Here is a 10502-nt window from a genome sequence, read left to right as displayed (position 1 = left end):
AGGGACGCTGGTGATGTCATCAATGACGTAATCAGTGAGCACAGCATCATGGAAAGAGCCCCCGGATCAGAGTCCACAGGACGGCCGGGACCCCCAGAGCCGCTGGGGTCCCACCCCCTGCCCAAGCAGGGTCCCCAGGACAGGGGCTGGGATCTCTGCAGAGAAGGAGACTCCACACCCCCTGGGCAGCCTGTCCCAGGGCTCCCTCACCCTCACTGGGAAGAAGTTCTTCCCCAGATTGGGGGGAACTCCCTGTGCTCCAACTTGAGCCCATCGCCCCTTGTCCTGTCCCCACAGACACTGAGCAGAGGCTGCCCATGGCCCCCTGTGTCCCACCCTTCAGCTCTTGATCCCCAGTGACCAGATCCCCTCTCAGGCTACAGGGTACAAAGTGCTTTATTGCCATGGCCACCGGCCCCAGCCGTGGGGACCACAACCCCCCCGGGCCCCTCAGGTCTGGAGCTGCAGCAGGGCAGGGGTGGGGGGTGAGGGGGGCTGCGCCAGGCGGTGGCAGCCCTCCAGCTCCCCCAGCACCTCGAAGAGCCGGCTCAGCCCCGCGGGCAGGGGGGCACCTGTGGAGGAGGGGAGCGGCCGTGAGACCCTGCACCCCCCAGGGGGACACAGCCCACAGCCACCCCCCGACCTGAGGCTGGGCCCTGGCATCCCAACAGGGTTCCCCATTCCCCCTTCCCCCCCCCAAACCCACCTTCATCCCGGGGGCCATTTGGGGCGTCCTCCAGCTGCAGCAGCTCCCAGTACTTTTCCCTGGGGAGAGGGGGAGGAGAGAGGTGGGCACTTGGCAGGGGAGGTGCAGTGGGTCCCCCCCAGGGCAGAGGCTTACCTGAGGGCCCCTTGCAAGCCCCAGAGGTGGTGGAAGAGGCGCTGAGCCTCCGCCGCGGGGTCCAGTGGGTCACTCCAGTCCTGCAGCGTCACCCCGTGCCGCGTGCGGTCACAGCCCAGCCCTGCGGGACAGGGGGCTCGCGATGGCGATGGGGGGTGGGAGCAACACCCCGCAGGAGGACACCCGGGACCCCTGGTACCTGTCCTCTCCCTCTGGTGACAGCAGCTCCACTTGTCCCCGCGGAAGACGCCGGGGTGGTAGTCGCGGAGCACGCGGGGGTTGTTGCCGCACACCTTGCGCAGGGCTGACAGCCACTGGTTCAGCTCGTTGACACACTGGGGTGGGAGGGGAAGGGGCCATGACAGCCGGCGGGGTGGGGTGGGGTGGGTGAGGGGGCGGGGGGTGGCCCTGTCCCACCTTGCACTGCAGGTAGGCCGTCTCCTGCTGCCCGCCTGCGCCCGTGTAGACCACCTGCATGACGTGGGCGCTGCCGAAGCTCTTCTCCTCCACCTTCTCGGCAGCCAGGATGTCGGCCAGGGGGATGGTGCCGCTGTGCTGAGGGGGGGGACAGACACACAGAACCCATGATGCTGCGAGTCAGTGCCACCCCCTGCCCCCACCACCCCCCCCAGCCCCCCCCCCACCTCGGCTCCAGGGCTCTTGCCGAAGCTGAGGGTCTCCCCAGTGAGGCAGAAATGCAGCTTCTTGGCAGCAGCAGCAGCAAGCAGAGGCCCCTTGCCCCGCGTCTTGTGCACGAAGAGCGGCCCCTCCTTCACCACTGCGCTGGGGGAGGCCAGCAGATGCCCGTTGCCTTCCTCCTCCTTCTCCTCCTCCATCCCCACCAGCCGGGTGATGAAGCCCTTCATCTGGGCGATGCCCTGCTGCAGGGCGGGCAGCAGCGGGGCCAGCCAGGCCTCCTTGGCTCGCCCGGCAGCCGGCTCCATGTTACCCACCATCTGGACAGCCTGGAAAGCCCCCCGGGATGGCAGTGTCACCAGCAGCGGACCCAAGCTGGCAGGCACCCCAAAAGCCCCAGGTGGGGACACCGGCCCCCCCCTGTGTGTGCCCCCGGCCCACCTTGGCCAGCAGCAGCAGCGTGCGGCTGGTGCGTGCGTCGGCGTGCGTCTCCCGCAGGTGGAAGAGCTTGGGGGTCATGACGGCCGGCGAGAAGAAGCGCAGGCACAGGAAGCTGGTGACGGCCACGAACTTGGCGTGCTGCAACCAGCACAGACGTGTGAGGGTCCGGCCCGCCCGCCCCACCACGGGACAGCCCTGGGCACCGCACATGCCAACGCGCCGGGGACACGGGGGCTGCCCGGGACACTGTCCCCCACACCCCCCTCCCTGGGGGGCTGCCCAAGAGGGGACCCACTGACCCAGTACACCCTGCTCCCCAGGGACATCCCCCTTCAGCCCCCAGTCCACCCCCCTCCGCAGCCCAACCTGGTGCTGGGGGAAGCGCTCCTCGACGCGCCGGAAGAGCTGCCGGAAAGCGGCACGGATGACGGGGGGACATGCTGGGGCCGAGCGGCCAATGGCCTCCAGCAGCTCACCCAGGTAGGACTGGAGGTGCTGGCGGCCCTGCTCGATCAGCTCGCCCTCCGTCTGCACCCGGTGCAGCCCCGAGCACCTGCAGGCACCAGCACCATCAGCCCCAGGGCCGAGGAGACACCCCCCCACTCCCACACAGCCCCCCAACGTCCCTTACCCAACATCCTTGACCTCCACCTTGCTGGGGTCCAGCTCCACGTACTTCTTCTCCTCAAACACGCGGGCGATGGTGGGTCCCAGGACAGTGTGTAGGTATGGCATCCCTGTCACCTGCCAGGGGACCAAGCAGGGGAAGGTGATGAGGGGCACGGCTGCTGGTTTGGTACCCAGCACCCCCAGACTCCCCAAGAAGGGTCAGACAGGGGATTATCTCCTCCCAGCCCCTCCAGCCCTTCCCATGCTCCCCCCCAGGACCCAGCCCCAGTGGGGACAGCCCGGAGGCAGAGGGACAGGGGAAGTTCAGGTTTCGGGCAGCGTGGCACCTTGAGGAAGGACTCCATGGACTTTGAAGCCAGGGAGTTGCTCCGGAACAAAGTGTTGGGCTCACCTGCAAAACAGGAGAGGGTCTGTGGCCTGGGGGGGCACAGCCACAGGTCACCCACGGGGCAGCTGCAGTCATGGGGGGGCATTTACAGGGGCTGTCACCTTCACCCCCAGCCATTTCCATAGAAGTCAAGATTTCCTAACCTGAAACCTCCTCCTCCTCCACCAACCTCAGCCTGGGAGTTGTTTGGGATGAACCCAACAGGCTCCCACCTGGAGCACAGCCAAACCCCAACCATCACCCCCCAAAAAAATCACCACACAAAGTTCTGGAGGTTTTGCAGCCCCAGGAGATGTTCGGAAGCCTCCGGCTCCCCTCCAGCCTTACAGGGCTTGGCCAGCTCCAGCTCGAAGAGCAGGTCCAGGAACTCCTTGACCAGCCCTTGGCCCAGGAAGAGTTTGACCAAGTTGACAGCGACCTCCTGCCGGCGCTCGGCCGTGGTGGTTTCATCCAGGAGGGTGACCAGGTGCACTTGGCCGTCCTGGTGAGGAGACACAGAGGACGTGATGGCCCCAGGGAGACACACGCCCGGCAGCGAGCGGGAGGAAGGTGGGTGCCCCGGCGGGGCTCGGCGTGGGCCTCACCTGGCACCCTGACTTCACCTCCTGGCACAGGAGCTGGACCAGGGGCTGGTAGCAGTGGGGGGGCAGCACTGTCTCGTCCCGCAGCCGCAGCTCCAGCTGCAGCGCGCCCAGGCTGCCGCTGCGCCTGCAGCTGCTCCAGAACAGGGTGGGAAGGTGGGGGGAGGGATGGATGGACAGATGGACAGACAGGTAAGTACTTCACCAAGCAGGAGGAAGCCTGGGCAGGCAGGGGACTGTCCTGCGCTTGCCCCCCCGCTCCCAGAGAAGGGCATTTCCAGGGGCTGCCCCTCCAAAGGGATGACGCTTCCCAGGAACAACCCCCTCCCCAAGGCCCCTGTAGGCAGCCTGACACAGCCCAACAACCCCATTGGTACCACCGGCACCCCCCACCACCCCTGTGCTGAGACCCACTCGTCCTCCTTTGGCTTGGACTTGTCTGGCCGCAGCCTGAACCAGCCTTCCTCCTGCCCAGCTGCCTCCAGCCCCTGCACGCTGAACACCACCTGGGAGGGAGGGGAAGGCAGGAGGGGGTCAGGCAGGCAGCCAGGCAGACCCCCACCTCCCCCCAGCAGCAGCGATGGGGTTTGGGGGCTCACCTTGCCCAGGAAGTCGTTCCTGCCCACAAGGTCCCAGTCCCACACCTCCACACACAGCTTCTCCCCAGCAGGCTCAGCCAGCTCGAACTCAAAGCTCTCGTTCCAGCGGGGGTAGCAGGACTTCTTGACCACCTGCAAAGGCAACAGCTTCAACCCCTCTTGTTGGGTGCCTCTGACACCGTGGGGTGCCCCACACCCCGGGACACCAAGCTGGGGATGCCAGGGGACAGGGATGGCTCCTGGCCCAGGTCCAGGCTTCCCAGTGGCATCATTTGGGGGATGCCAGTGGACTGAGGTGGTACTCACAGTGCTCTCCTGCACCTTCCCGTTGTAGCGCAGGCGGACGAAGGGGTCAGAGGCTCCATTCCGGTCCTTCCTGGCCAAATCCCTGCCAAGAAGTAGGGGGGATTTGCAAGAATTCTCCCAAAATACCTACAGGCACCCACTCCCCTCCTCAGTTCCTCAGCATCATGAGATGCACACCTTAAAGGTCAGCAGACAAGGTGGACCCTGTCCCAGGACCCCCACCAGCTGCCCAGCCATGGGGAGGATGCTCTGCACCCAAGGGAGGATACAGTGGGGAAACCGAGTCACGGAGCAGCCAGGGCTTACCTCACAGGTCCCAGCTGCACACGCAGCCCCCTGCCCACCCTCATGCCCCCTCCTCACCTGGCCTCCAGCACGGTGCAGCACAGCAGCCGCTGACTGCCCAGGACCTCCACACGCAGGTGGATCTCCCCCTGCACCTCCTCGTCGGGGTCCACCTCGCTGAGGTTCACCCAGCCACTGAAGCCTGTGGGCACAGGGGGCACCCTCATGTTGGTGGGGTGGGGCATTGGGGGAGCCCTTGAGACCAGCTCATCCTGGGGCAGCCAATGGGTCCCACTGGGACCCTCCCAGCCACCCATCCTCCTACCCTTGGGGTGCTCTGCCAGCGTGTCCCGGGTGATGCAGACCTTCCCGATAACATCATCGCGGCTGGAAAACACAAGCCAGGAGCGGGACACGGGGTGGGATGGGAGCCCGGGATCGGCTCCACAGCACCCTGGGCAGGACAGACCCTGCCACACATTGCCCAGGAACGTGCCCAGGTGTCCTGGGCTGGGCCACCATGGTGTGTCTGTCCCAGGTGCCAGCTCGACCCCAACCTGGGGACAGGCGTCACCGTGCACAGCCGGGCTGGATGCTCTGCTGTCTGCAGGGGGGATGAGCGTGCAGGCAGCCAAAGCCCCCAAGCTCCACACCCCCAGCCAGCCTGTCCATACCTGAGCGCATCCTCGTCCAGGACATAGATGGAGACGCTGTGGAAGGTGGGCTGGAGGCGCACCTCGTATTCCTCCCCCCAGAACGGGGACAGCGTCTTCCACACCGTGGCAGTCCTGAGGGACAGATGGCACTGGTGACTGGGGGGGACACGGGGCTCCCTCGCTGGGGCACTCCCCACTTCCCCAGCCCGAGAGCTGCCAGCTTTCGGGGACACCCACAGTCCTGAACCCTCAGCTGGGGCAGGGGGTGGGTCCCAGTCCCGGGGGTGCTCACAGGGTGGGGGTGGCTGTGAGCCATCAGACATCACAGCCTGTGGCTGGAGGAGCAGCTCAGCCCAAAGCAGGGAACAACAACAATGATGATTGAGGATGATGATATAATATTGTGGAGTAGATGGAGGAACCTGCCAGGGCCGGGTGTGCTGGCAGGTCTGGGGACGAGCCAGGGACAAGGAGCCACTCACCTGATGATGGCCTCATCGTCGATCTTCACGATGCAGTAGGGGTCACTGCTCCCGGTGCTAGAAGGACAGGACACAGCTCTGTCAGTGCTGCCAGACCCATTCCCAGCCCCTGCCCCAACCCCATGGAGCTCCCACACTCACGGGTGACCAAAGCCTCCAGCCCTGGCAAACCCCCTTCAGAAGGGGGACCTTGCAGGGGCACCCCAGGGCCATGGGGAGCAGGGCACAGAGGCACCTCAAGAAGCTGAAGGCCTCAGTGGGTGCATTTGGCTGTGGGCATGTGGGACCCTGACTTTGCTCCTGGTCCAGGGAAACACATCCCTGGCCGTGTCCGGCCGCCACATCCCGCTGGCAGCTCACAGCAGCTTTCCTCTGCCAAGTCGGAAGGCGAAGAACAAACAACACCCACCCCTTCCCGAAACGGCTCCAGGCACCCCCAGCCCCATTGCACGCACAGGGAGCGGGGTCACAGCAGCTTCCTCCAGCCCTGGGGCACTCCCAGAGCCCCGACACCTCCCTAGGGATGGGGACACCCCTGGGGACACCCCCAGTGATGCAGAGGGTGTAAAGGGGCGAGCAGCACGTGCCCCAAGCTGTTGGCAGCCACCGTGATGCTCTGACCCTGCTTCCTCCCCAGGGATGGCCCAAGTCATCACTCCCACACACTGCTGCCAAAAGAAAATCATTAAAACAAAATCAAATCAATCATCATTTCCAAGCTTATCAGCCCAGTTTGTCAGAAACCAGGTGATGCAGTTGCAGGGCAGGGGGGGGAATGGGTGGGGGGCTCTGTCCGGAGGCAGAGGACCCATCACGACCTGGGTGCTGGCCAAGAGGTGAGAGGTTGTAGCTCTCGTCCTGCGGGCAGCTGGCACAGGGCAGCCCCAGCCAAGCACAGGTTACTCATTAACACTGGTCCTGGTAGCATCCATCAGGCAGCCACAAGTGTCCCGGAGAAAGGGAGAGCACACAGGGGAAGGTTTGGGGACCCCAAGCAAAGCACAGAACAATTTCCCTTCTGAAACCAGGGAGGCTGAGAGCCAGCTGCTGGGGGGCATTCAAAGGGATTGGGATGCTCCCTGCCCCACAAGCCTGGGCATCCCCACCCCGCAGTACTCCGAGGCCGTGGGGTCAGGCACGGTGCTGGCAGCGCAGGCAGGTTGCTAAGAGCAGCTTTCTGCCTGCCTGCTCCCAGCTGGGGGGGCTTTTGTGGGGGCGGGGGATGAAGCACCATTAACCAGAGCCCGCTGCGACATTTCCTGCCCTTATGCAAACCATCAGCAGGCAGGGAGCACGCAGGCAGAAAGGGAACATCTGCACGCCGGAGCCGTGCCCGGCAACGCGGGGCAGCGTCCCAGGGGAGCTGCTGGGATGCCAGGGGCAGGACAGACCTTGTCCCCAACAGGGGCTATCCCTCACTCCAGGGATTAAAACACAGGGCAGCCAAAATCCATCCTCCACGGGCTGCGGGAGCAGCTGCAGAGGTGCCCAAGCTGCTGGGGAGCCCACGGTCAGCACCCGTAGGGGCTGAATCCCCCTGCTCCAGAGGCAGGGGGGACCCGGCACCGAGCGGGTGACATCACCTGCGCAGCATCGCCATCCCTGCATGCTAACCGCTGCCAGGGGATGTCAGGGGATGAGATTTACGAGGCTTGCAGGCTCTCAGCAGGCATTGGGCATCCCGCTGACGCCTACGCAGGGCGCGGATTCCTCCAGCCTCCCGCGCCGGCCCCTCCACGCTGGCACAGGCAGCCGCAGGCGGGCAGGGCTGGGGCTTTGCTGCAGGGGAAGAGAGCTGGGAAAGGGGAAGGCTGGGCTTTGAAAAGAAGAAATGAAGACCGAAGCTTTAAAGATTGACAGCATGGTACAAATTGGGGGGAGGGGGGAGGAGGGGGAAGGAAATAACCACCTGCGCTCCCCGCAGCCATCCATCCCAGCAGGCTGAGGCGCCGGGGTTTGCTATTGAACGCTCACTGGTGAGGACAGAGGCACCGCTGTGCCCAGCCCTCCAGGGAGGGACAAGAAACCGCGCTCAATCACATCCCCACACTCCTGCCACGAAGGCACAGAGCAGGACTGGGCAGCTGGGAGGGCAGCCCAGGCCCCCACCGTGTCCCGGGGAGGGGGACAGCAGCAGAGCCCCCCCAGCTGCGGCTGCTGCAGCTCTTCCCACCCGCTGCGGTTGTGGCTGTGACGTGCCGGAGGACGAAAGTGGGAGCAAGTTTCCTGCCTCTTTATGGGCAGTTTCGTGGTTTCCCGGGCGAACCGTGCCAAGGCTCCCATGGGCAGGCGGACAGCAGCGTGCTGTTCCCTGGGGAAGGAGGTGGGAGACCCAGGGGCGCGGCGGTGGGTCTCAAACCACAGCAGCAGCGGCCAAATCCTGCTCCAGCGACTCCCTGCACCGAACCCTGGGGGAGCTGGGGGAGGAGGGGGGTCTCCCCACAGGGGTTTGGGGGTGCTTGCAAGAGGGGCTGACCTGCAGCACAGCTGAAGCCGGAGCTAACAGGCTGCAGAGGGATCTGTCCTGGGGAAGCCAGTGGCAATCCCAAAGGCTGCAGAGGAACTGGGTCTCCTGATGCCCCAACTAGAGGGGAGGGGCTGGCAGCCAGACACAGCTGAGGCTGGTTGGGTGGCTGGGGGGGGGGGGGGGGGGGGGGGGGGGAGCGTGTGCCGGTTCCCCTCTGTGCCTCTGCCCAGAGCTGCACCCCACAGCCTCTGCTCAAGGCACCATCGCTCTCTGCGATGTGATGGGAGAATCCTGAGAGGCAGAGGCTGCCTGCTCGAGCTCCCAGCAGGGAGCTCTGCCCAGGGACTGACAAGCCAGGCCCGGCACATGGGATTAAAAAAAGAAAACAGAGAGAGAGAGAGAGAAGTCATGTTTCTTCCCTTGTTTATCCACCTTTTCCATGACGGCCGCAGGGACTATTGCCGGTTTCCCGTCGGCCTTGACCCGGCCCCGCTGCTCCTCAACACCCCCGGCTGAGCCCGCGGCGGGGGCCAGCCCCGCGCTGTCCCCGCAGCCCACCCGGTGCGGGTCCGAGCGAAGGGGGGGCGGGGATGCGCGGGCAGCCCCGGGAGGGGGGCTGCCAAGGAGGGAGAGCCCGACCCAAGGGGCCACTTTGGAGCCGCCTGGCCCGCAGCCAAGCGAGCTGGGGCTGGCAACGGAGCAGTGGTGGGGACTGGGGCTGCTCCCTGCTCCTTTTGGGGGGCTGAGAGTCCTGCTGCTTGGCTGGGGGTCCCTGCAACGGGCCCAGCTCTGAGGGCAGATGGTGGGGGCAGCGGGACAGACAGACACACACACACACAGAGTGGGGGCACTGCTGGGATAGACACCTCAAAGCCATCCCAGCGGGTGTCCCCAGGCAGGGGAGCACCAAAGCACTCCTGAGGGAGCCCCCAAGGCACGGAGAGCTGCTGGGGGCACCCGCAGCCATCCTGGGGTGGGACCCCACCCGAAGCATCCCGGTTGGATCCCATCCTGGTGGGACCCCAAAGCCACCCGAAGAGAACCCCGGAGCACAGGCACTGCTGGGGGGGACACCCCAAGCCAGCCCACCCGGGGAGGGGACGCCCCAAGCCCACCCGGGGAGGGGCGGTGCCGGGGGACACCCCGCGGCGTGCCCGGGGCGGGGGGCTCCGTCCCGCCGCGCCCCCCAACCCTCCCCTCGCCAGCCGGCGGCACTCACATGTCCTTGGCGGGCAGGTTCCTGCCTTCCACGATGCGGATGGAGAGGGCGCTGCGCCGGGCCATGGCGGGGAGCGGAGCGGGGGAGCGGAGCGGGGGAGCGGAGCGGGGGAGCGGAGCGGGGGAGCGGAGCGGGGGAGCGGAGCGGGGGAGCGGAGCGGGGGAGCGGAGCGGGGTCCCGATGCCGCTCCCGGCCCCGCCACCACCCGCACCCATGTGCGGGCCGGCGCTGGCGGCCGCAAATCAAGGCGCGGGGCGGGCCAAGGGGCGGGCTCTGAGGCCTTTCCCCGGCGGCGATTGGGTGGCTCTATCAGCCGCCGGCCAATGGGGCGGGGTCTGCGTCTGCCCGGGGCTGGGTCCCGCCGGGCCCCCCTCGGCCCAGCCCGGGTCTGTGCCCGCCGCCCCCCGCCGCCCCCCGCCCGGTACCGGCCTCTCCGCGCCGCCGCGCTGCGGCAGCCCAGCGGGACCGGGGGCGTCTCGGGGGGGCTTGGCGCCATCAGCCGGGGGGCGGGGGACCCCTGCGGGGAGACCCCCGCGCCCAATCCGGGGTCCTGCTGCCGCCACCGAGCCTGGGGGACACGGTGGGGACACGGCGGGGACGTTCCAGGGGCAGGGTCCCTGCTCCCTCCCTCACCCCCCGCCATGCGCTGGCTCCCCCCGCCCGCAGCACCCGCACAACCCCCCCCCCGGGCGCATGAGACGGGTGTTTGCTGCTGGGGGACGGGGTGGCACGGGGGACCCCCACGTCTGATGGGCACGGCCATCCCGTCCCGGCACGCAGGCTGCGCTCCGGCGGTACCTGCCGGGTTCGTTTGGGCTGCCCGGGATGCGCAGAGGCTCCTGGCAGTGGCAGCGGGGGGCGGGGGCAGGATGCTAACACCCTCCCGAGGGGTGTAAGGACACCCCAATAAGGGTGCTGTGACCACCGGTCGAGTATAATGTGATGCTGCCCTTTGCAAAGCGCCTGTGGAG

At 66.7% G+C, this 10502-nt stretch overlaps 1 protein-coding gene across 1 annotated transcript; it reads right to left on the bottom strand.

Annotated features, from left to right (window-relative positions):
* Positions 1 to 386: 386 nt before the first annotated feature.
* RASA4B (RAS p21 protein activator 4B) lies at positions 387 to 9662 on the bottom strand. Its single transcript, XM_084273027.1, has 20 exons — positions 9532 to 9662; positions 5846 to 5902; positions 5382 to 5495; positions 5033 to 5094; positions 4786 to 4909; positions 4423 to 4504; positions 4117 to 4248; positions 3932 to 4023; positions 3521 to 3650; positions 3264 to 3417; positions 2875 to 2939; positions 2550 to 2662; positions 2285 to 2471; positions 1919 to 2056; positions 1486 to 1806; positions 1259 to 1396; positions 1041 to 1176; positions 842 to 962; positions 707 to 765; positions 387 to 572 (listed from the first exon to the last, which is right to left on the bottom strand). Exons 1-20 carry the CDS (start codon positions 9594 to 9596, stop codon positions 451 to 453), a joined length of 2412 nt encoding a protein of 803 aa, XP_084129153.1. The 5' UTR covers positions 9597 to 9662; the 3' UTR covers positions 387 to 450.
* Positions 9663 to 10502: the final 840 nt, after the last annotated feature.

This window comes from Gallinula chloropus (genome assembly GCF_964237585.1).
Source record: "Gallinula chloropus genome assembly, chromosome: 19".
Classification (NCBI taxonomy): Eukaryota; Metazoa; Chordata; class Aves; order Gruiformes; family Rallidae; genus Gallinula; species Gallinula chloropus.
This window is presented reverse-complemented; position numbering and strand designations above follow the sequence as displayed.